Below are 24,633 nucleotides of genomic sequence, written 5' to 3' on the forward strand. Positions count from 1 at the left end.
GCCTTTCTCCCTCTTCCATCTCTCTTTTTCCTTCACTCTCTCTCTCTCCATCACTTACACACACTTACAATCTCTCCACAATTGGCTTATTTAGCCAGCCTTAATGAATTCTGCCCATATGCCCCGAGCAGCTGCCGCGTTGCCCCTTCCTCCCACCCCCGCGGAGCTGCGAAGTGCCCAGCCATGTAGAGACAACCTCTAGCTGTCTCTCTGGAGACGGCTGCGCCTGCCAGTCCTCTGCTGGCGCCGGGCCGCTGGCGTTTGAGGTGGACGGCTTACGGGCGGAGGACCCAGATTAGGGCCCAGTGATCACGGGTTGTGGCCTGTCTCAGACGATTGGCTGGAACACCAGTGGATCATAGTGGGGATTAGAGAGGGAGAGGAGACGCTGTTTGGCATGTGCCTGCATCCAGCTCCTCAAAGTGACCTCTCTCTGTCCCTCATACTCTCCTCTTTCTCGCTCTCGTGCTCCCCCTCCCTCTCTATTTCTCTCCATCTCTCTTCCTCTCTCTTATATCCTGATGCAGCAAGGCTTAGAATGACCTCTCGGTAGCTGGGCGCACTGAATTGAATCACGTCAAACCAACTGTAACACATACGTTATTTCTACGAAGAGAGACGGCCCTTGCTCCTAGAGCTCCTCGCAGTGTAGATGTATTTAGCTCCAGAAGAACACCGTGTCACGCAGAGGTGAGCAGAGACTTCTTTGTGTGCCTCTGATAAAACATAGGAAGCTATTTTAGGAGGATTAGGTCTCATTTGGGTTGAGGTCATCCTTGGGAATGGTGAATGATTTTGTAGTGGGATCTTCTGACCTCATTAGTACAGAAAAAAAATACACCGTATTTAATGTGGAATATGATATCCTTATTCAGCTGATTGGAATAAATAACTGTTCGTTTGAACTCTTTGTCAGGGTCCCATATAAAATGTAAATATACATCAGTTACGTAAAAGTTAAGTTCTCATCCGGCATTTATTTATTCTCATGTGAATTATTTTGGTTATTTTTTTTATGGATGTTTTCTCATTTGTAGTCCAACTGTAGAACCTTGAGAGTCCAATCTGAGCCAGCGGACTAGGACCAGTTCTCAGGCCATCGAGTTTACTGGGTCCTTTATCTGAGTTTTTATTGAATCCCTTTGTGGAAATGACTTTTCATTTTGTGGCAAAGAAACAAAAAAATGTATTTTCCTGCTCGGGGTTGATGGGCTTGTCTTAATGTATTTTGATACAGGGCGCTAATTGGAAGAAGGAATAGAGGTACTATGCTTCTAACTCCCCCTAATATGCTGTGGTGTTGACAGAAGTTTATACATCTTATCTGGTCTCAATATCTGCCTTCCATATGGCCCAGAAGCAATATGTTGATGTGTAATTAAAGTGTTAAGAAAATGGGGAGATGTGAAGATAGCCGGGGCCTTCAGCCAGGGCCCGTCACACACAGAGTGACGGGTGAGGACAGACACGCCAAAGCTCACGGGATATTAAGACCTGACCTGCTCGTTCCACCAGGGGCCAGGCGCCTGGCCTGTCACAGGTCTTCAGTCAGTCACTGGCCTGATCAGGGCTTTACAAGCTGAGTCAGGTGCCATGAACCAAACCTGGATGTCCAGCATCTCTGATGTTGGTTTGATTATTCCAGAGATGCAGTAAATAAATCATCAGACCCTGAGTCTGTTCATTATTAAGCTTCGGAGGCTTCTCTATGTAGGAGGAAACATTAGCAGTGTTTTAACTCTAGGGCAAATGTCCACCACACTACATACGTTCTGTTTACATGGGCAAGCTGAATTTTTGTATTTTATATGGTTGAAATAAATGCAAATGCAACCATATTCAAATTGTTTCAGTGCACTTTGAAAATGACTTGAAAAAAAGAGAGCTGTTTAGCCCCTGTATTAACTTGCCACAAAGACTGGATGATATTTCAAGTTTGAAAGAGAAATCCCTGCCATAGACAGAGGCAGGCAGATCAATATCATTCTTTGATCAAAAGGGGATTTGCGTTTGAAAGTAATAGATTAAACAGATGTTTTATTTTCCATGAGATATGCTGCACCTTTATCCTGCGGAGCCACAGGGGCATGTGGGGGAGGGGCTCAAATCAAATCTCCTGACCACATTAGAGACAAAGGCTTTATATTTAAGAGTGCAAAGTTGTGTGAGTTGGTGTTTTCAGTTTCGACAGTGATTTCCCCCCCCCCCCTTTTGTTAATATTCTATCGCTCTTGGTCCTTTTTTGTTTACCCCAGGTGGGCTTGGACATGAAATGACTGGGACGGTGGCAGCTTGGAATGCCCCTGGGCATTTTACAGGTGTCATGTTGTCAAGGGCTTGGGAGTCGGGAGGGGGAATGAGAGGGGCGGGTGGTATTTTCTAGTTTTTTTTTTTCAAGTACAAACCAAACGAGAATAAAGCCGCTGTTCTTTTTGTAACGCAGAGATTGGCTGAATTAATTATGCTTATTTCCTCGTTCTTCTACAATTTTGGGGAATCGGTGTGGGTTGGAGGGGAGGTGTGAACATGAATTACATTCAGGGTCCACATTTGCCATGGATTTGATTATTTCCTCTCTTCTCCTCTCAGTCCAGGACATGAGGCCCTTCATTTTTCACATGAGTGGTTTTCTTATCATTGTGGGGCCTCTATACTGGCCTACGAGTGACTTAAAGGCAATAAAACACAAAACATTCTGTAAAACATGGGCGACACTCTCATTGTGGAGGCCCCGCAATTCCTCTCTGGGAAATTATGATAATAACTCAGTGGCGGTCAGAGAGGCTGCGGGGACCGGGGGGGGGGCAGGGGACAGCGTTCACCGAGGCCTTGTAGACAGGGACAGGTCAAGGTGGGGGACTCAGTCGCGTGGTGCGACGGCACCCCCATGTAAACCCTCTCCATCACAGAGAACCCTGGCTGCAGCAGTGTGTGACCTGCAGCAGAACCTGTTTGTCGTGTAGCTGCTGGCGATAAAGAAGGGGCTGATGGAAGGGAGAGTGGTAGTGTGGGCTGGGCCCCATGGCGGTGGCGAGGTCAGAACGTGAGCTTATCATCACCAGCAGTGGAAAACACTTGAGTCAACAGACAGACAGTTTGCCCTCAAAGGGGCAAAAACATCTACTTTGGTTATTGTACTTTGATCTTGGTACTTCATATCATTTGCCATACCTCATGCTTCATGTGTTAAATCCAATTCAGTCCACAGCCTGTCAGTAACCTCTCATCTTTCATCGTTGGGGCGGACTGGCCATCTGACATATCTGGCAAATGCCAAAAGGGTGGTCCATTTTTTTTGCCAAGTGGACCTGTTTAACTTGTTGTTTTTTGGCAGAAGTGATAATGATAAAATGATTTTTTTTGCAAAAACATTTGACCGTTGTGGGGGCCTCGGAAGAAATTTGCCAGGGTGTTAGAAATGCCAGAGCCCAATTTCTGATCCCAGTTCGCCCCCGTTCATCGTGTTAGTGAATGATAAAGCCTGGTTTGTCAGAATATCTGGATCTAAAGAGATGTGAAAATTACTGTAGTGGACATGTCTTTGGTTAGTGAGGGGGAGGATGTGGTCCTGTTACCTCAGCACAGACGGTGTCTAAGTGAGGAAGAGCGAGGGCAGGAAGAGAGTGCAGAGTGTGGGCTCCACCACTGAGGTGCTGACAGGGGGGAGAGAGAGGGGCTGAGATCACACCTGCTGCAGCCCAGCATCTCCCCAGCAGGGCTCCACTGGAGGCCCAGGCTTCTTCTGGCATCTGTGACGGAGGTTAGTTAGGCCAGTCCTAGCCCAAATCTCCTTGCCTTCCTGTGGAAGAGAGGAGAGAGAGGGGAGCAGGAGGCTCCATCTGCTGAGCGCCTATGGTGGTCACAGCAGTCCGTCGGTGGGCAGGGGGCACCAAGCCTCAGTGGTTCTGCCGTGGGACTCTCACAGTGGCAGACCACCCCACACTGCACCCCACACCACGCCAGCTGGCCAGGACAGTTCCTTTTACCTTAAAGGCAGAGACTAATGACCACCACACACAAATACACAGCCTCAGTCCACATACACTACTAGGTAAAGTGTGAGAGAGAGTTAAGGGGAAATTAGTTGGTTCAGAATTAAGGGAGACACACATCCAAAGGGTCAAGTGGTTAAAGTAAAGATTATGATGAGAATTGTGTTCTGCTGTGTGATATGGACACCATAGAGAGCATGAGGCTTGTGACCGTAAAGGCCGCTAGACCTAGACCGTACATTCCAGAGGTTACTTCACACACCCCTCTGAGAGCCCACTAAGCTTGCTCAAATCCTCCCTACTGGCAGATGCCGTTTGAGCCCAATAGCCAGGCTCAGAATCACAGTAGGAGACAGCTGACTCCACTCTGTAAGATGGGGTTCTGAGTCCACTACATCAGAGTCCGACGGGTTCCCTCTAAGTCTGTCACTTCATAGGCCTCCTGCCTGCTCCTCAAGCCCTTGGAGCTCAACCCAGTACACCCCACAGAGTCTGTGAAGCTCAGCGACGTGCAGAACACAACTATCTATGAACATGGCACATGATCACTGTGTGGAGACACTGAAAACCTTATTTTAATCCTCGGCACAGGAGGTATTTTTACTATGACGAAGCTACTTCGTCTCGGCCCACTTCATTAATTAGGCTGTTATACCTTTGTGCTGAGATCTGGGGCTAACATGCTGTATACAGATGTCTGCTGGGAGTCTCTGGAATGTTATATGAAGGGACAGTGTCAAGGGGCCACACCCCCTCCCAACCAACCTGTCTCCTTGTTCCTGAACATGAACATTTATCCTATTCATGTCAATTACAGACACTGGACGAAAGCAGTGGCTTTGAGTTTGATGTCTCCACATTCCATGACAATACCAAGGAAACGTTGTCCTCTTTTATCCCATCCGTCCCCTTCACTCTATATCTCGTTGTCTATGCCAGCCGCCAGGGCTGTCTTTCTACCAAGCTTACATCTCTCACGATCTTCTCTTTCGATCAAATGGCAAATATGTTTAGCATCCAGCACTAGATCATTTCATTTGCCTTACTATCTCGTTTGATGTCTACCCCCTAACGTCCGCAGTAACACATGCATATATATATATAAAAGCAAGAAAGGTGTAATGTGACATTGAGTGTTATTCCCTTGCCCCACGCAAAAAGAGCAAGCAGGTCATGCAGAGAGGCAGAGCCATTGGCAGCCCAGCCCCCGCTGGTCCGCTGGAGTGACTTCGCTTCATCTACAAACTCGCAATAAATATCTGGCCGTCATTTATTTTAATTCACTCCTTTCTTGCTCAGACGGAATGGATTCTTAACCTTGTAGGACAAGGACACCCGCATGCTGGCTGCCTTGCCTTCGCTGCTAAATGATTATTTATTCTTCTGGGGGAATAAAAAAGGATTCCAGCAGAGGAGCTCAAACTGTCAGCTCCACTGAAAAGCTTGCTTGAAAACGTTCACTGTACCCCTGGACAAGGTAAAGAGGGGGCACAGTGAAAGACATAGTGGGAGAGGTGGGGGAATGAGAGTGAGAGAGAGAGAGAGAGAGAAGCCCCCAGAGTGATTTATTTGCCAAATCAGGACACAATGAGTCGATTATGAGTCCTCTAATAAGAGAGAGTGTTTGGGGACCCACTAATTGGGCATGATTGAGTTGCAGTCTGGGAGCCAGGCGAAAAGGGAACCTGTTCGGCGGCTGTCATGCAATCATCAGCTAATCAGAGCTTTGAAATGAAAACGGTGTGTTTGGGGTAGAGGAGAGGATAATGGCAGGGTGAAGCAGTAGTTGTGGGTCTGACTGTGTGTGTGTGTGTGTGTGTGTGTGTGTGTGAGTGTGTGTGTCAGAGGAGGCTGGTGGGAGGAGCTATAGGAGGACAGGTTCATTGTAATGGCTGGATGGAATAAATGGAGTGGTTTCCATATGTTTGATACCATTCCATTGATTCCATTCCAGCCTTTGCAATGAGCCTGTCCTCCTATAGCTCCTCCCACCAGCCTCCTCTGGTGTGTGTGTGTGTGTTTTATTGTTTGTTTGTACAAGTGCATGTGTACATCTGCATGTGTGTATGTGTCGGTATCCTCTTTCCTGTGCATCTTGTGTGTGTGTTTGCGGTGGGTGGGGGAGATGGCATGTAACCAGGGAGAAGAGACAGGCTCTGTGGTGTGGCCTCTTCGCTCTGGCTGGGGTCTGTGCTGCTCCTGATGAGAAGGGTAAAGGACCTATCAGGTAATTAGGCTATAGAACCATTATGGCCACTGCCCTTCCTGGAACATGTGTATAGTATATCTGTGTTTATGTTGTTGTCCTCTTTTGTAGTCTAACATCATTTTTATTTAAATATATAGAATATATAAATGTTTTGGAATAAAATTAACTAAACACAAGGATACCTGATATTAAACCTCTCACTGCTGACAATAGGCTTATACAATAGGCTTATACAACAGGCTTATACAACAGGCAATAGTAATTTGTCAGTATATAAGCCCCATCAAATAATGTTTTACTCTTTTGGACAGGCAGAAATGTATGTTGTAGTCATATCATTGTTACAAACAACAATGAGATTTATAGTGAAAATCATACTGGGTATATAGGCTCGATTTATGTTTTTTTCTAACTGAATGCTTTCAAAGCTGCTGTGTATGGAAATATAATAATGTGTGCAATTATGTTTGAATAAAATAATGTGCAATTTTCAGATTTTTTTAAAGACATTTTTGAATCGTCATTGTATTTGTATTGATCAGCAGGGGGCAGTGCTTCTCTGCAATTCCGAGAGGGTCGAAAGACCAGAGTGGTTCACTTCATATAACGCAGTGGCATGTCAAAATCCGTAGCCTATTTGTGGCTTCAGTTTAATCGTTTTGCTGTAACAGTATATTGTGTTTTGACGTAAATTGGCTGATTAGGATTTAATACATTCTGATCACATAATTACAGGTTAGATTTGGGTTTTCTTTGTTAAATGACAGGTAATCCTGCAACTTTATTTCAAAATTGCAGCAGTCTCAATAAGCCTAACATTGCTCTTATGCTTCATTCATATTTAAATTATTAGGCCCTAATGTAATAGTCATATTATTGTAATTGTATATTTTGCATGGCCAAATGTATTCAAAAAGAATGGCGAAACAGTACACATTTACTTATGTTCGGTAGCCTTTATTCAAAATGTAATATTTTGTCAGATTTCCACAGCTGGCCCAAATACAATTAGGTATATAATTTGAACAAATGGAACAATTGTAACCGTTTAGGCTCTACTGCTTTTGACAGTGTTTCATTTGAATGCAAGAAAGTCCATGCATTGATGTTGCCTATATACAGCACGCGCTGTTTCGTAGTGACAGCCAGGTGGAATGTGTACGGCCACTGCTTTTCGCTGTAAAACTGATGCGTTATTAAAACGGTTGCAAACTACAGGCCCATCGAGACTGAGGAACTTTTTTTAGAATGATTATTTTATTTTCACCAAAACAACAATGTTATTCTTAGAATGACAGAAGTTTGAACAAATGTATACATGAAAACTTTATATAAAAATACAATTATAGGCCTATGGGCTAAACAAATCAAATGCATTGGCCAAACAAATAAAATCTATGCATATGTTTTTTCTTACATTATTTAATTCAAAACCGTGTTCTATTTCAGACGCTAAAACGTAGCACGGTGTCGAGCCAGTGCTTGTTGATGTGTTGCGGGGTCATTTTGATTACTTTGGCGTGCCTTCACATCAAAGTGCCTCTACTGTAGACTAGATCTAATGAATTTAATCCATTGAATTAAAATCCTCCATAAATATCGACAACAATTCTCACACCTTTTCTGATCAAGGAAGAAGATTATTGGAGTTTAAGGTAGGCCTAGATATAAAAACAAAAACAACATTTTTATAATTGTAGAGGGCAATATTTTGCTCTTACAGAACCGAGGTGTGTGTGTGGGAAATGACAGTGACAAAATATTTGAGATGACTATCCTTTGAAAAAACATGTTTAATTTAATTTGGTGTAGGCCTAGATTTGGAGAAGACAAAACATACATTTCTAAAGGTTCAAACAGGTGCAGATACAGTCCAGAATGAAGGTTACCGACAGCAGGGTTTCCTAAAACTCCCTTTTGATTATTTTAATCAGCTGTGTAGTGCAGGGCAAAAACCAAAACCTGCACCAATGGGGGACTCCAGGAATGGAAACCCTGGTCTAGTGGACACCTGGTGAGAATCTTTCTTTCAGATTGTTTGAGTGTGAAATCAGTATGTTGAATGTCTTCATTTGTTCAGTGTTTAGCCATCTGTTTGATTATTTCCAGACACTCTGCTATATCTCTCACATCTGCCCTACTTACCAAGAAACAGCCATACTGTGTGACCCATCCTCCCAGTGCCTTGTCTAATTGTAAATGCACCTTACATCTTAAGAGTACCTCACTATAACATTTTGAAGTGGGTTTAGGCATAAATAGGATTAATTCCCAAAGAATGTCCTTTGCTCTTCCTCCCATAATTTCATTTGCAGGGTCCACAGGATGAATAGCCAAGCAGGCAGTGATGTGGAACCTGGAGAACGGGCCATACCGGGCAGCCCTGCGCCACAGCACCGCAGCCTTCAGGTTATGTTACATTGATAATGTCACAGCTTCAGGAGTGCCACCGCCCACAGCCCACCATACAGGACAAAGCTCGGAATCCAATTATCCTCCCTATAATTTGTGGTAATTTTCCGCTTCCCTTTATATGCTCTGGCTGGCTCCAATATTCCACTGTACCTGTGCAAGCTACAAGGCAGGTTGGAGGGACTATTTTTCTAGCAGAGATTTTGTAGGAGCAGTGTCCATAGAACTCCAAAATGTGTGAATTAAGATTTGGGAAACTGGATTGTTTCAGCTGCCATCAGTTATTCCATGACTATTATATTGTATTGTGATGCAGCCTACATAATTCAAGATTAAAGAAAGTCTAGATTTTCATTACCCTACTGACATCGTATTACTTATTTTGGCTGATTGGGAAAGACCAAGAAAGGTCATTTTTGTGTTAAATCTTTACATGTTAGCATGGGCACGGGATGTCAACTGTCTATGCTTTGAATACATTTTCATGGAATCAGTGGGTTACACCTCTATGGTAAACTACAGTGTGCTGGATGTCCTGTCTGCCTCAAAGACACTGCCATGCAACATCCACTTAGAGAGAACAGTGAAGTACACACTAGTTAATAGATTACCAAACCCAAGCCAGAGTTTTACCAGCACTCAGGTTTGGCGTGAAGTCAGGCAGGTCTTTTTGACGTATGTACGGGCGCAGGCCCCCCACCCCCACCAGGCCCCCCACCTGCCCGGCCCCCGACTGGGTTTGATTTAATTAAAAGGAAGAGGGTGCATCAATTTCAGCAGCGTCGCGGGGAGATGACAGTACACAAATTGAAAGTAAGCAGATCGGCAGGGCCGGGAGGGGGCCAGTTCATTAACATGGAACACAATTCTGTGTGCAATGTAACAAGATTAGAAACATTATTATCATTCCACCCCCAGACATAAAGTCCCTGTCACAGCCTGAGAGAGATGAGAGAAGAGAGGGGGATCCCATGTAGCCACTCAGCTTGTGACAACACTGAGATGGTGTGGAATAAACGCATTGGATTTGACGTGAATACAAGTACTCTGATATATTTTTGAATAGGATATGGGGGAAATCTCCAGAAGAGCTTTTTCATGCAATTTGAATGGAGCATATTCAAAGAGACAGTTGGATGTGCGACAGTGTCTAGGACTAGAGAAACAGTTGGAGAGAGATATAGAGAGAAAGTGAGCATGATTACCTGTCAAAAGCATGAATTCTCTGTCATCTGGCTCTGGATTCAGGGATTGATGTAATGTATGATGGAACTAGCTTTTGTGTGTGTGTGTGTGTGTGTGTGTGTGTGTGTGTGTGTGTGTGTGTGTGTGTGTGTGTGTGTGTGTGTGAGATTATCAAGACAGGTCTGTTTACCCACAGCGTCCTATCATAGCATGGTCAATAGCTGTGATGCTAGGCCAGGATTAGGTCCTCAGCCCTGTGACTGCCATGATTACATCGCTTCACACACTTTTACTCACGACAGCCGCAACTGATGTACTTATCACTTCCAGACTCTCTGACATACCCCTCCGCTGCTGCTCCTGCTGCTCATCACATGGAGGGATTAGATTTGTTTGAGTGAAGATCTTCCTATACTGGTCTGAAGGAACATGTACTGTAACAGTCCAGAAACCAGTTTCAGTGAACTGAATGTGGTTTTTAGCTTTATGTAGAATCTCTGATGCTGTGTATCCATCCCTTCTATTGACTCTTCAGATTAGATCGGGGGTTATATGCTCGTGTTCCCTTTCAGGAAATCCAGAGGAGGAATGTGAATGTGTTTAGTCCAAGAGGAGGTCTGTTAATGAACAGTAAAGACAGATGAGTCTCTGATGCCAAGCAGGTCGCATGAATTGGATTAGTGTGACCTGAGATTGGGATGGATAGCTGTCTATGTGCCAAGTGGTCATTAGCTTGGCAGCACCACCACATGCTCAAAACTTCCCCCCCAATACAAATCCTAGCACTGGACCTCCAAAGGAAAGAGAGCAGCTAATCAGGGAGAATAGTTTAGATGTCTGCATTTCATTTAGAGTGGAGCATGGACACAGGAATATTTATTTTTGACCTTTATTTAACTAGGCAAGTCAGTTAAGAACAAATTCATATTAACAATGACGGCCTAGGAACAGTGGGTGAACTGCCTTGTTCAGGGGCAGAACGACAGATTTTTACCTTGTCAGCTCGGGGATTCGATCATGCAACCTTTCAGTTACTAGTCCAACGCTCTAACCACTAGGCTACCTGCCGCCCCTCTGGATTTTAAAGTGGGCATGTCATGGTGTCTGTGTTCTAAGATGAGTACCTTATACTAAACATAAACAATGAAAATCATATCAGCATCTGGTGAATACGATTTATCAATGGTTGTCAAAGCACACTTTATGAATGAAGACCTTGTTGAGTTTGTCTCCAGAACGCTCCAGGGGTTCAGCATGCTGCAGCTGTGTATTTAACAGGCTGATGTCATGTTCTCCAGTGGGGCTGTGGTAGGCACCAGTACAGGAGGAAGTGGTCTCTGCCTCACCCCATTCTCCAAATGGGCACCAGTATGAATCAGTCCCTGCCTGGATGTTGTTATCAATCACGCTGGGTCCCAGGGGGGGCTGGTGAGGGGAGGGGAGCGTCCCTGATCCTGGTCCATATAAAAGGCTGTGATGTATTAGAGCAGATGAGCATCGGACTGTACTGACACATGACTGACAGCTCATTTGACAGCCCCGGGAAAGTGTGCAGTGGAACTTTCAATCTCATTTAATATTGGGAAAGAATGGAATTGTGGTGGTGGGGAGATTTTAAAAAGATTTTGTTTCACCCCCTTTAAGTCAATGCGAGGCTCATGGGGTGACTATGTGCTACAAGCTACAAGCCAACAAAACTCTGAGCTAAGTCTCAATCAGGAACCGACTGATCCCTGGCCTGAGTCCCTCGGGTGAGAATCACCCTCCTCAGGTTTAGTTAGTCAAGTTACAGCAGAAAAACAACAGAGTTCACAAAGCCAGGAAAGAAAACAAAAACATGCATAAATCAAGTGGTCAGACTGGTGCTTTCCAAACAGGTCATCTCTGTCATTCAATCGCTCCACGGCGAGGCGCGGTCATGAAATAGGATAGCCACAAAAACAGCTACAGCACAGAGCTCATCTCTCTCTCTCTCTCTCTCTAGACAGGCCATCTACCACTGTCAAGTCCCTTTCTATCTGAGGCCTATTCCTTTCTGTTGTATCTGTGTTTTTACATGACTTATTTCACAGTCATTTAAGGTCAGTAAAGTCATATAACATCTCTTAATTACATGAGAAATGTTGAATTATTTCAGTAGAAAATCTCAGGGGTCTCAAATGTCCCAATGTGCCTCTCCAATGATCAATCATAGTGGGGTAATTAGCCATTTTACAGCTATTAAAAAGACATGCAACCCTTTTCATTTTGTCCAATCTATTTTTATACCACCATTGTTCATTATTACATTTCTCTTTATTTCAACCTTTGAAAGTTATTTGAAACTTTGTGCGAGTGCTTTGAGGTTTGGAACGTCAAAGCCAGCGTTCCCTGTCCACCATATACAGTCGCCCACCTCCTCTCCACCCCTCCTCCAAATGCCCATGTTCTAAATGAGGTCACCAGCAGCGCCTCAGGAGTAGAGTGTCAGCTGCTGTTTTTCCATTGCTGCTGGATGGGACAAGTCGCACCACACCACAGCAACAGCAGCTCTGGTTCCTGAACCAGTGTCGACCTCTCTGACAGGCCTGAACTGACGCCACACCAGCTCTGTCACGCCCCAACCAGGCCGAGCAGTGACCACAGACAGAAACCTATCCCACAGACGCAGGAAAATGTATCTGCCCCGTATCAGCTGGCCTCGTTGTCCCTATAGTCCTGTTTATACCTGGTTCTGACATGCAGCCTTTGTCCTAATCTTGTCCACATTGTGATTGTGCTCACCTTTTTAGACAAGTGTGGACGATTAAAAGATGAAATGTGCTCTGATTGTGAAACAGACAAGATCAGGTCAAGATCAGGACAAAGGACTCATGTTAACGACAGGTATAAACAGGGCTTCTGTCACATCTCCCCTGTTTGTCTCCCACATCTCATCTCTCCTCCTGTCTCTGGTCTCTGGTCTGACTTTGATGGCATCCATATTTTCCTGTTAATGTGGTGGAAGCCGCGTGAATGTCCGTATCGTCTAAGTGATCATTACAATTTATTGCATGCTGACTTCATTCAGGTTGCTAGGTTGTGCTGGCATAAGTCATAATTATGTGGTGACAGTGTAAGAGAGAGTGGCTGCATTGGCCACTCATCCAGGCCAGTTAAATTATAGAATTAGCCCAGTAAGAGGTGTATGCTCCAGATTGGATAAATTATTAAATGTTTGGATGAACCTGAGCTCCATTTCCCTAACTAACTATCTTTCTCTCTTTCTCTCGCTATTAGCCCATTAGCAGTTATGTAATACTGTATACTGATGTAACAGTGGACAGGGAAAGTGGTTAAATTAAGTGTCACGTTCTGACCTTTATTTCCTTTGTTTTGTATTTATTTAGTATGGTCAGGGCGTGAGTTGGGGTGGGCAGTCTGTGTGTGTTTTTCTATGTTGGGGTTTTGAGTTCAGCCTAGTATGGTTCTCAATCAGAGGCAGGTGTCGTTAGTTGTCTCTGATTGAGAATCATACTTAGGTAGCCTGGGTTTCACTTTTGAGTGGTGGGTGTTTGTTTCCGTGTGAGTGTTTGTTGCCACACGGTACTGTTTCGGTTTCGTTCATGGTCACGTTAATTGTTTTGTATTTCATAGTGTTCAGTTTATGCCTTAAAATAAACGTTATGTACACTTACCACGTTGCGCATTGGTCCTCCTCTCCTTCTCGCTACTCCTCCTCAGAAGAGGAGGAAGAATGCTGTTACATGAAGCCAGACCAGTGGTTGTCTTATAGCAGCTCCTGGCTGTCTGTCACAGAAGGACAGAGGGAGACTGAGAACATGCAACTATGGGAATTTACAGTAATGTGAGCTTAACTATTTCTGTAAAGTTTGAACCAAAGATGACTGGCATGCCCTTGGTATAGAGTTGAGACACTGCACTTTTGTATTAATGACACCCTTCCATCCAGTAAAAGGTATTTCATTTGTAACACTAGTCTATAATTGCACTACTTCATTGTAAGACAATAAAGTGAGTCAAACGATATACAGTAACACGTCAAATCGCTCAATTTGTCCCTGGTTAAGCTGTAATGGAGGGGTCGGAGTGGGGCTGACAGCCTGCCTGCCGCTGTGCTGCTCTGCACCAGGCCCCCCAGCCCCCTGTGACACTCGTATGTGTGTGTGCACACCGCCAGATAGGGTTTCGCAGAGCGTGACTGTGTGTTATTCACACTGACGAGTTCCGCTGTTCACTGTCACCTCTCATTGTGAGAGGAAATAAGCCAGTGGAGGAGAGCCGTGGCCAGGGGAGGGTGGAGGAGATGAGAGCCTACGGAGGGGACCCAGGGAAGGGGAGAGGGGACCCAGGGAAGGGGAAGGTGGAGGAGAGCCGTGGCCAGGGGAGGGTGGAGGAGAGGAGAGCCTACGGAGGGGACCCAGGGAAGGGGAAGGTGGAGGAGAGGAGAGCCTACGGAGGGGACCCAGGGAAGGGGAGGGTGGAGGAGAGGAGAGCCTACGGAGGGGACCCAGGGAAGGGGAGAGGGGACCCAGGGAAGGGGAAGGTGGAGGAGAGCCGTGGCCAGGGGAGGGTGGAGGAGAGGAGAGCCTACGGAGGAGAGCCGTGGCCAGGGGAAGGTGGAGGAGAAGAGAGACTACGGGGGGGGACCCAGGGAAGGGGAGAGGGGACCCAGGGAAGGGGAAGGTGGAGGAGAGCCGTGGCCAGGGGAGGGTGGAGGAGAGGAGAGCCTACGGAGGAGAGCCGTGGCCAGGGGAAGGTGGAGGAGAGGAGAGCCTACGGAGGGGACCCAGGGAAGGGGAGAGGGGACCCAGGGAAGGGGAAGGTGGAGGAGAGCCGTGGCCAGGGGAGGGTGGAGGAGAGGAGAGCCTACGGAGGGGACCCAGGGAAGGGGAGGGTGGAGGAGAGGAGAGCCTACGGAGGGGACCCAGGGAAGGGGAGGGTGGAGGAGAGGAGAGCCTACGGAGGAGAGCCGTGGCCAGGGGAGGGTGGAGGAGAGGAGAGCCTACGGAGGAGAGCCGTGGCCAGGGGAAGGTGGAGGAGAGGAGAGCCTACGGAGGGGACCGAGGGAAGGGGAGAGGGGACCCAGGGAAGGGGAAGGTGGAGGAGAGCCGTGGCCAGGGGAGGGTGGAGGAGAGGAGAGCCTACGGAGGGGACCCAGGGAAGGGGAGGGTGGAGGAGAGGAGAGCCTACGGAGGGGACCCAGGGAAGGGGAGAGGGGACCCAGGTAAGGGGAAGGTGGAGGAGAGCCGTGGCCAGGGGAGGGTGGAGGAGAGAAGAGCCTACGGAGGGGACTAAGGGAAGGGGAAGGTGGAGGAGAGGAGAGCCTACGGAGGGGACCCAGGGAAGGGGAGGGTGGAGGAGAGGAGAGCCTACGGAGGGGACCCAGGGAAGGGGAGAGGGGACCCAGGGAAGGGGAAGGTGGAGGAGAGCCGTGGCCAGGGGAGGGTGGAGGAGAGGAGAGCCTACGGAGGAGAGCCGTGGCCAGGGGAAGGTGGAGGAGAGGAGAGCCTACGGGGGGACCCAGGGAAGGGGAGAGGGGACCCAGGGAAGGGGAAGGTGGAGGAGAGCCGTGGCCAGGGGAGGGTGGAGGAGAGGAGAGCCTACGGAGGAGAGCCGTGGCCAGGGGAAGGTGGAGGAGAGGAGAGCCTACGGAGGGGACCCAGGGAAGGGGAGAGGGGACCCAGGGAAGGGGAAGGTGGAGGAGAGCCGTGGCCAGGGGAGGGTGGAGGAGAGGAGAGCCTACGGAGGGGACCCAGGGAAGGGGAGGGTGGAGGAGAGGAGAGCCTACGGAGGGGACCCAGGGAAGGGGAGGGTGGAGGAGAGGAGAGCCTACGGAGGAGAGCCGTGGCCAGGGGAGGGTGGAGGAGAGGAGAGCCTACGGAGGAGAGCCGTGGCCAGGGGAAGGTGGAGGAGAGGAGAGCCTACGGAGGGGACCCAGGGAAGGGGAGAGGGGACCCAGGGAAGGGGAAGGTGGAGGAGAGCCGTGGCCAGGGGAGGGTGGAGGAGAGGAGAGCCTACGGAGGGGACCCAGGGAAGGGGAGGGTGGAGGAGAGGAGAGCCTACGGAGGGGACCCAGGGAAGGGGAGGGTGGAGGAGAGGAGAGCCTACGGAGGGGACCCAGGGAAGGGGAGGGTGGAGGAGAGGAGAGCCTACGGAGGAGAGCCGTGGCCAGGCGAGGGTGGAGGAGAGGAGAGCCTACGGAGGAGAGCCGTGGCCAGGGGAAGGTGGAGAAGAGGAGAGCCTACGGAGGGGACCCAGGGAAGGGGAGAGGGGACCCAGGGAAGGGGAAGGTGGAGGAGAGGAGAGCCTACGGAGGGGACCCAGGGAAGGGGAAGGTGGAGGAGAGGAGAGCCTACGGAGGGGACCCAGGGAAGGGGAAGTTGGAGGAGAGGAGAGCCTACGGAGGGGACCCAGGTAAGGGGAAGGTGGAGGAGAGGAGAGCCTGCGGAGGGGACCCAGGGAAGGGGAAGGTGGAGGAGAGGAGAGGAGAGCCTACGGAGGGGACCCAGGGAAGGGGAAGGTGGAGGAGAGGAGAGCCTACGGAGGGGACCCAGGGAAGGGGAAGGTGGAGGAGAGGAGAGCCTACGGAGGGGACCCAGGGAAGGGGAAGGTGGAGGAGAGGAGAGCCTACGGAGGGGACCCAGGGAAGGGGAGGGTGGAGGAGAGGAGAGCCTACGGAGGGGACCCATGGAAGGGGAAGGTGGAGGAGAGGAGAGCCTACGGAGGGGACCCAGGGAAGGGGAAGGTGGAGGAGAGGAGAGCCTACGGAGGGGACCCAGGGAAGGGGAAGGTGGAGGAGAGGAGAGCCTACGGAGGGGACCCAGGGAAGGGGAGGGTGGAGGAGAGGAGAGCCTACGGAGGGGACCCAGGGAAGGGGAAGGTGGAGGAGAGGAGAGCCTATGGAGGGGACCCAGGGAAGGGGAAGGTGGAGGAGAGGAGAGCCTAAGGAGGGGACCCAGGGAAGGGGAAGGTGGAGGAGAGGAGAGCCTACGGAGGGGACCCAGGGAAGGGGAAGGTGGAGGAGAGGAGAGCCTACGGAGGGGACCCAGGGAAGGGGAAGGTGGAGGAGAGGAGAGCCTACGGAGGGGACCCAGGGAAGGGGAGGGTGGAGGAGAGCCTACGGAGGGGACCCAGGGAAGGGGAAGGTGGAGGAGAGGAGAGCCTACGGAGGGGACCCAGGGAAGGGGAGGGTGGAGGAGAGGAGAGCCTACGGAGGGGACCCAGCGAAGGGGAGGGTGTAGGAGAGGAGAGCCTACGGAGGGGACCCAGGGAAGGGGAAGGTGGAGGAGAGGAGAGCCTACGGAGCGGACCCAGGGAAGGGGAGGGTGGAGGAGAGGAGAGCCTACGGAGGGGACCCAGGGAAGGGGAGGGTGGAGGAGAGGAGAGCCTACGGAGGGACCCAGGGAAGGGGAAGGTGGAGGAGAGGAGAGCCTACGGAGGGGACCCAGGGAAGGGGAGGGTGGAGGAGAGGAGATTCTACGGAGGGGACCCTGGGAAGGGGAAGGTGGAGGAGAGGAGAGCCTACGGAGGGGACCCAGGGAAGGGGAGGGTGGAGGAGAGGAGAGCCTACGGAGGGGAGCCAGGGAAGGGGAAGGTGGAGGAGAGGATAGCCTACGGAGGGGACCCAGGGAAGGGGAAGGTGGAGGAGAGGAGAGCCTACGGAGGGGACCCAGCGAAGGGGAGGGTGGAGGAGAGGAGAGCCTACGGAGGGGACCCAGGGAAGGGGAGGGTGGAGGAGAGGAGAGCCTACGGAGCGGACCCAGGGAAGGGGAGGGTGGAGGAGAGGAGAGCCTACGGAGGCGACCCAGGGAAGGGGAAGGTGGAGGAGAGGAGAGCCTACGGAGGGGACCCAGGGAAGGGGAGGGTGGAGGAGAGGAGAGCCTACGGAGGGGACCCAGGGGAGGGGAAGGTGGAGGAGAGGAGAGCCTACGGAGGGGACCCAGGGAAGGGGAGGGTGGAGGAGAGGAGAGCCTACGGAGGCGACCCAGGGAAGGGGAAGTTGGAGGAGAGGAGAGCCTACGGAGGGGACCCAGGGAAGGGGAGGGTGGAGGAGAGGAGAGCCTACAGAGGGGACCCAGGGGAGGGGAAGGTGGAGGAGAGGAGAGCCTACGGAGGGGACCCAGGGAAGGGGAAGGTGGAGGAGAGGAGAGCCTACGGAGGGGACCCAGGGAAGGGGAGGGTGGAGGAGAGGAGAGCCTACGGAGGGGACCCAGGGAAGGGGAGGGTGGATGAGAGGAGATTCTACGGAGGGGACCCTGGGAAGGGGAAGGTGGAGGAGAGGAGAGCCTACGGAGGGGACCCAGGGAAGGGGAGGGTGGAGGAGAGGAGAGCCTACGGAGGGGACCCAGGGAAGGGGAAGGTGGAGGAGAGGATAGCCTACGGAGGGGACCCAGGGAAGGGGAAGGTGGAGGAGAGGAGAGCCTACAGAGGGGACCCAGCGAAGGGGAGGGTGGAGGAGAGGAGAGCCTACGGAGGGGACCCAGGGAAGGGGAGGGTGGAGGAGAGGAGAGGAGAGCCTACGGAGCGGACCCAGGGAAGGGGAGGGTGGAGGAGAGGAGAGCCTATGGAGGCGACCCAGGGAAGGGGAAGGTGGAGGAGAGGAGAGCCTACGGAGGGGACCCAGGGAAGGGGAGGGTGGAGGAGAGGAGAGCCTACTGAGGGGACCCAGGGGAGGGGAAGGTGGAGGAGAGGAGAGCCTATGGAGGGGACCCAGGGAAGGGGAGGGTGGAGGAGAGGAGAGCCTACGGAGGCGACCCAGGGAAGGGGAAGGTGGAGGAGAGGAGAGCCTACGGAGGGGACCCAGGGAAGGGGAGGTTGGAGGAGAGGAGAGCCTACGGAGGGGACCCAGGGGAGGGGAAGGTGGAGGAGAGGAGAGCCTATGGAGGGGACCCAGGGAAGGGGAAGGTGGAGGAGAGGAGAGGAGAGCCTACGGTAGGGACCCAGGGAAGGGGAGGGTGGAGGAGAGGAGAGCCTACGGAGGGGACCCAGGGAAGGGGAGGGTGGAGGAGAGGAGAGCCTACGGAGGGGGCCAGGGCAGGGGAGGGTGGAGAAGAGGAGAGCCTACGGAGGGGACCCAGGGGAGGCGAGGGTGGAGGAGAGCCTACGGAGGGGACCCAGGGGAGGGGAAGCTGGAGGAGAGGAGAGCCTACGGAGGGGGCCAGGGCAGGGGAGGGTGGAGGAGAGGGGAGCCTGTGGAAGGAGCACCCTCAGGCCCAGGGCCCAAATATCAGTTACCCTCCCAGGGAGAACAGGGCTCCCAGCTGTAAGCAGTTGAATGGTTATGTTTCATTCAGATATTCAGTGAGCAGTGCTGTGCTGCTCAATTCATTCTGGATGAGCACCAGAGTTTGTTAGCACATTCTTCCAGACAGCGGAGGGCCTCCAGCTGTGTTCAGGGAGGTGGTGTTATGGTGTTTGATTTGTTGTGAAGACTCAAACAGCAGGACACAGCAGGACACAGCAGACTCCAGGTTGACCCAGCAGGCCTGTGGAGAGTGACACTTCCTCTCAGTGTCTGGTCCTGCAGCGCGTCGTGCCAGCAGAGCCTCAGTGCTGTGTCGCTACTCCGTTTATCATCACCACAACCACCCACTGTGGGCGGCCAGTGGGACGAGACTCAGACGCCTCTCTATCTCTCACCCCTCCTTCTCCTCCCCTCCCTATGGTCCCACTCCAGGGAGACTAAACAAGCCTGATTCTCTGTCTGATTGTTTTTGTTACAGTGTGCAGGAAAATAGACTGTAGTTTCTTACAAAAGCAAATGCTGAATCTCATCTGATCTTACGGCCCTAAAGAGTGGCCTGGCCTGAATGGTAGTGATTGGAAAATTACAGGGCTTCTCCTCAAGCATTGTCACAAGTCAGACTCTTATCTGCTCAAGTGAACAAACATCAGCTGAATGGACGCAATTCATTCAATTTTGATCTTTGTCGCCATCCATCTGGCAATTCTAGGACGCTTAGTGTATGTCTGTAAACTCTATAGGAGAATGTTACGAAACATCAGCGCAAGTCTGAAGGTTTCAGCTCCTCTGTAAGTGAACAGCTCATTTTATAGGGAACACATGTCAATCTGTGCCAACATTCACACAAGATTCAAAATGTGTGAGGCAAACTTTACATAACGTGATTGTGTTAAACTACCGTAATGTGGTTGTCAAACAGGGTAGCTTGAGATAGCAGTCTTACAAACGTATGTTGTCTGTGGGTAGAAATACCTGCTGTATTGCCAGTGTGATGATTATTGTTACCCTCCCCACCCCCTCCACTGGACTGGCGTAGTTGAAATGATTCAAATTGGGAAGGAGTAAAACAAGGGCCTTTTCAGAACAGACTCTCTATCAGGTGTGTGTGTGTGTGTGTTTAAACTGGAGTTACCAGAGCCATCATCATGCCTGTGATCAAAAGAGCCCAGCCCCCCACCAACACCCTCTTCCATCTCTCTCTCTCTTTCCAACTATTAACACCCAACTATCTCCTTTATCCTCCCAACCCCCATTCTATTGTTTTTTTCTTTGTCCCCCCCTCTCTCTTCCATCCCTCTACGCCTCTCTCTCTCCTCCTCACCCCCTCCCTCTCTCCCTTTCTCTTCCACCCCTCTGCCTTGGCCCTCTGCCTGCTCTTCCGTTCACCCCCATGTTCGCAAATCACTTCTTCCTGTGTCAGCAGGTAAATTGTTTTGTCCTCCCATTCCCTGCTTTCATTACCTTGTGTAAATTAAGCGATATGTCGTCCACTGGTGCGCGCCAGAGCACTCACCGTGGCAACGCCAAAATCATGAGATTTGGCATAATAAATGAAGACAAACTGGCAGTAGCACTGCTCCTTCTCCAGGCGGGCTCGGCTTCATTATTCGCTTAACTTGCCGTAGAAAATGACTTAACCCTGACCTTTGTATTACGTCCCATATTCACTCCAGATAAAAGCCTTTTTACAGCGCACAACAATTTATATTCCAGCAAAGAGGCTGCTTTTCTCTGTCAGTTTTCCAATCTCAGCTCCTGAACACACATCATTTAACTTGTCTTGCCTTCCTGTATTTGTCCATCAGTCCTTCTTTTTTACATAAAATCTGGCAGCATTATTCTGTGATTTGATGGCACCCACTCATTTTTTCCCCTTGGAATGTTTGATTGGAAGAAATATAGCCGGCTGGGGCTATCTCCTCTCTTCTGTGGAATCATGCGCTTGATGAAATAGTGTTCCCCCAGCAAGAATAATAAAAACAGACTTGTGCATTACGGGAGGCTCTCAATCTGCCAGCTCGGCTGGAGCAGAGCGAAAAAACCTCCCCTGTCTCCTGACAGATTTCTATAGTTATCCCACCAGATAAATGGAAGTGGGTGACCAGGCTGGGGAAGGCCATAATGGAGCCAGGCATGGGGTGCAGAGCTGAGTTGGCCAACATGACTGCCTGCTGTGAATACTCACAGGTCACCCAGGGGCTGCTAATGGAGAAATTAGTTATTTTACCCCCAACCCTTCCATTACCAATTCACTCTTTGGAGACATGTAAGGGCCACACAGAATAAATAGAGAACCCATTGCTTTTCAGTGAAGAATGTCACAAGGTGTATTGATATTTGAATAAACTTGAACTTTATTTGTGTATTTCTATTTATTATGTCATTTCTATTGGGGGTTGGCAACAAAGAGTACACCCTGACTCACTCCAGCTACTCTGAGGATAGAGGGGAGCTTTTCCATCAAGTGCTCATGTCATTGTTGTATCTGTGGAGGGTCCCTACTCATCCCCTGGTCTGTCTGAAGAATCAATCATGTTCATCAGCTTCTCTCTGGCAGACTGTTGTTGTTTGTACTGACACCAGACTGAGATATCAAAATGGGAGATAAAGGACCAAATGACTGCGGTGAACCCTGGCCCACCCCTCTGCCAAATTGACATGTCAACCCTGCCTTCATTGGGACAAGCTGACATCACTAACTGTAGGAAACAACACAACTGGAACAATGTGCTACAATAAGGTCTCCAGGTACAGAGACACGACAAACACACTCACCACTGTTTCATTTCCCCGACAACAGAAACAATGCTCCTGAGGTCTGTGTTGTTAATCATGTGGGGCCAGAAAAACAATCCTTTGAATCCTAATGAGAGATGTGTTTTGGCTTTTGTCATGTTGTTTATGTTGGTGTTTCTTGTCTTACAGTGGTTGTTGTAGTTAGCAGTGACTGGATCAACAATAACGATCAACAATGTTTCCTTTATTTTGAAGGAATGGGAAACATCAGGATGTATTTCTTTGATGAAAATGGTTCTGACCTTGTCAATGAAATCAGGGGCCTTCAAGCCCCGAATGTGACCAAAACAAACAATGATATGATTGTGGGAAACATTGGTATCAAGGGCCCCATTTTATAACAAATCAGTGAGTTGTGTTGAGCGGCCACAAGATGCTCCAATACCAAGCTGCAGAGGAAATAATGAAAAAACGTAGCATGCAACTCATTTGTTACTGTGTAAAAGTTTCACAAGGTCGTTTTGAGAGCCATGTTAACCCAACACCTGAATACAGATTTGTTTCCTTGTTCTACAAGTCACGGAGCCCCAGGTCCTTAAGCGATCATTATTACCATACAAATAGACAGATCTATTTAACAACCCTCTTTTTATCACATAACACTTATTCTTTAGTGTTGCTCCTTGAAAGGCATTGAAATGAGGCTCCCCCTTTTGCAGCGGAGCGTCTATGGGTTGATAAAGGCTCAGAGCAATAGACGAAGCAAGGCTGACATCTTCTTAAGAGATGATAGGGAAGCCAAATCAAATAGGATGGAGCAGTCACTCTTTTCACAGATAGGTAGCTCATTTCTGCTGGCTGGGAGTTTGCTTCCCTAGTGACGCTCTGCCTGGGAAAGATAGCTCACTCGGACTCCATTAATTATTTCATTCCCTGTCCCTCTTTTTACAATTTAAGCTATTTCTTTTTGGCTTTAATGAGTTATGTATTTTTCCATTTTTGATGAGATCTTGGAATTTAGATTTTTTTTTTGGGGGGGGGGACAAAATTCTTAATCACATTCCTTTTTCATTTATGTGAAAGAGGCAAAATCAATTATTTTTATTAGACAAAGCAGAATGCAAATGAATGGAATGGGTTGCATTAAGAAACAAAGGATCCGGAGAGGCCCTGATAAGTGTTATTCTTGCCCCCTGAGGTAAAGCGTGTGGCTTGGGTTATTAAACACTTTGCAAACATTTTCCCTCTCATCCAGGCAGCAAAATAAGTATTCTAGCACCACCAAACAATGGTCAAAAAGTAATGGTAATCATTTCAGCTGTACTGTTCATAAATAATTTTCAAAGGGATTTGTCAAGAATGTGTGGGATATGATAGCAAGTGCTTTTTGAGAAGCGCAAAGCTGGACATCCTGTAGAGCTGTGCATGCCGGATGCAACAGCAAGTGGTACAGCATAAGGATGCCTAGGCCGTGCTAGAATAGCTGTCTGAAGACAATCTCCATTGGTCATCACAGTCATATTTAACATGTGATGCAAGTTTCTTGCATGTCTGTTCAGGCTTTTGTTGGCCTGACATTCAAAGACCCAAATGCCCTTTCCTGTGGAGGGGAGAGTCTCCTCTGTGGCAGAGTTGCCCCAAGTTTTCTTACAGACTATTTACTTCTCAACTTAATCAAGCATGCACAACTCTACAGGATTTCCGGCTTGGCGCTTCTTGAAAAGCACTTTGCTATCATATCCCACACATTCTTGACAAATCCCTTTGAAAATGATCTAGAAAAGTTTTATTCTCTTGCAGAAGGCTCATTGAAAAGAAGAATTACATGACAGATTAAAAAAAACTTTATCACCAGTGAAAGGCTAGACAATGTACGTTGAGAAATTGGGAAGATGGGAGAAACAATGAATATTAAGTGCCTTAGAATCTAAAGCTGTCCTGCCGACTAAATTGAAACTGTATATCCTGAGGGGGCAAGGTTTCCAAATTGCTAATTACCGCCTCTGAAAGGGGGTTGTTTCTGATATGTTTGCTTGTGAAAGGCTGGCATTTAATGAAGCAGTGGCTGAGTTTTTTTTATTCCCCCTCTCTGGCTTTCAGGCCTCTCCCCGGACTGCCTCCCAGGCCAGAACAATGGCGGGCCCTGGAGCCCAGCTCTCCCACAGGCCCGGTGAGAGGAGGCCGGGGGCTGGGTACTGAGGGAGCCGCTCAGCATGCTGACATATGGAGAGGACCGATAAGGTGGCAGCGGCACAGAGAGGCCCTTTCCCATGGGCCCAAGGGGAAATGTGCAGTTATTAAGAGTAAGATGAGAGAGATTAAATGGCTTTTGTGCTAATTTTCTCAGAAAATTAAATGTTTTATTTTACTTAGCCTGGCTTCATTTGAGAGTTGAAAGGAGTGGTAAATGACTTTTCATTCAGCCACACGTTTGCTTTGAGGAAAACTTCCATTATTGGCACTTGTCAGACATTGTCTAAAAACACTTATTTATATTGTTTAAAAAAAAGTATGAACTTATCTAATACATTTCGAATGGGTCTTTCTCAACACACAAGGAACAATGTCACTTTGAGGGAACTATTCTGCAAACCACTAGGAATACTGTTTTCATACTAGCTGTATTATAGGCCCATCTATTGCTTGCCTGGTGAAGAAAACAGTTGACCTGACATGATGTACTGTTATATTGCCCTCTGGGAAGTTTCCTTAAAATAAATAAATGAATAAAACAAAGATGTGAATTATATTCCCTTGTTATGTCTATATATATGTCTATATATAACTAGACTATGGTAGCCTATGTGCTTCAAGCCCCCATGCAGTCTTTGTAATACATGTTTTAAGTCATCATGGTATGTCTAATAAATATC

At 49.0% G+C, this 24,633-nt stretch overlaps 1 protein-coding gene across 1 annotated transcript; it reads left to right on the plus strand.

The window, feature by feature from the left end:
• Positions 1 to 8,548: 8,548 nt before the first annotated feature.
• On the plus strand, positions 8,549 to 23,959 carry LOC135527185 (TATA-binding protein-associated factor 2N-like). Its single transcript, XM_064955810.1, has 6 exons — positions 8,549 to 8,610; positions 14,035 to 14,212; positions 14,437 to 15,004; positions 15,077 to 15,822; positions 16,937 to 18,274; positions 23,861 to 23,959. Exons 1-6 carry the CDS (start codon positions 8,549 to 8,551, stop codon positions 23,957 to 23,959), a joined length of 2,991 nt encoding a protein of 996 aa, XP_064811882.1.
• Positions 23,960 to 24,633: the final 674 nt, after the last annotated feature.

Source organism: Oncorhynchus masou, chromosome 32 (assembly GCF_036934945.1).
Source record: "Oncorhynchus masou masou isolate Uvic2021 chromosome 32, UVic_Omas_1.1, whole genome shotgun sequence".
Classification (NCBI taxonomy): domain Eukaryota; kingdom Metazoa; phylum Chordata; class Actinopteri; order Salmoniformes; family Salmonidae; genus Oncorhynchus; species Oncorhynchus masou.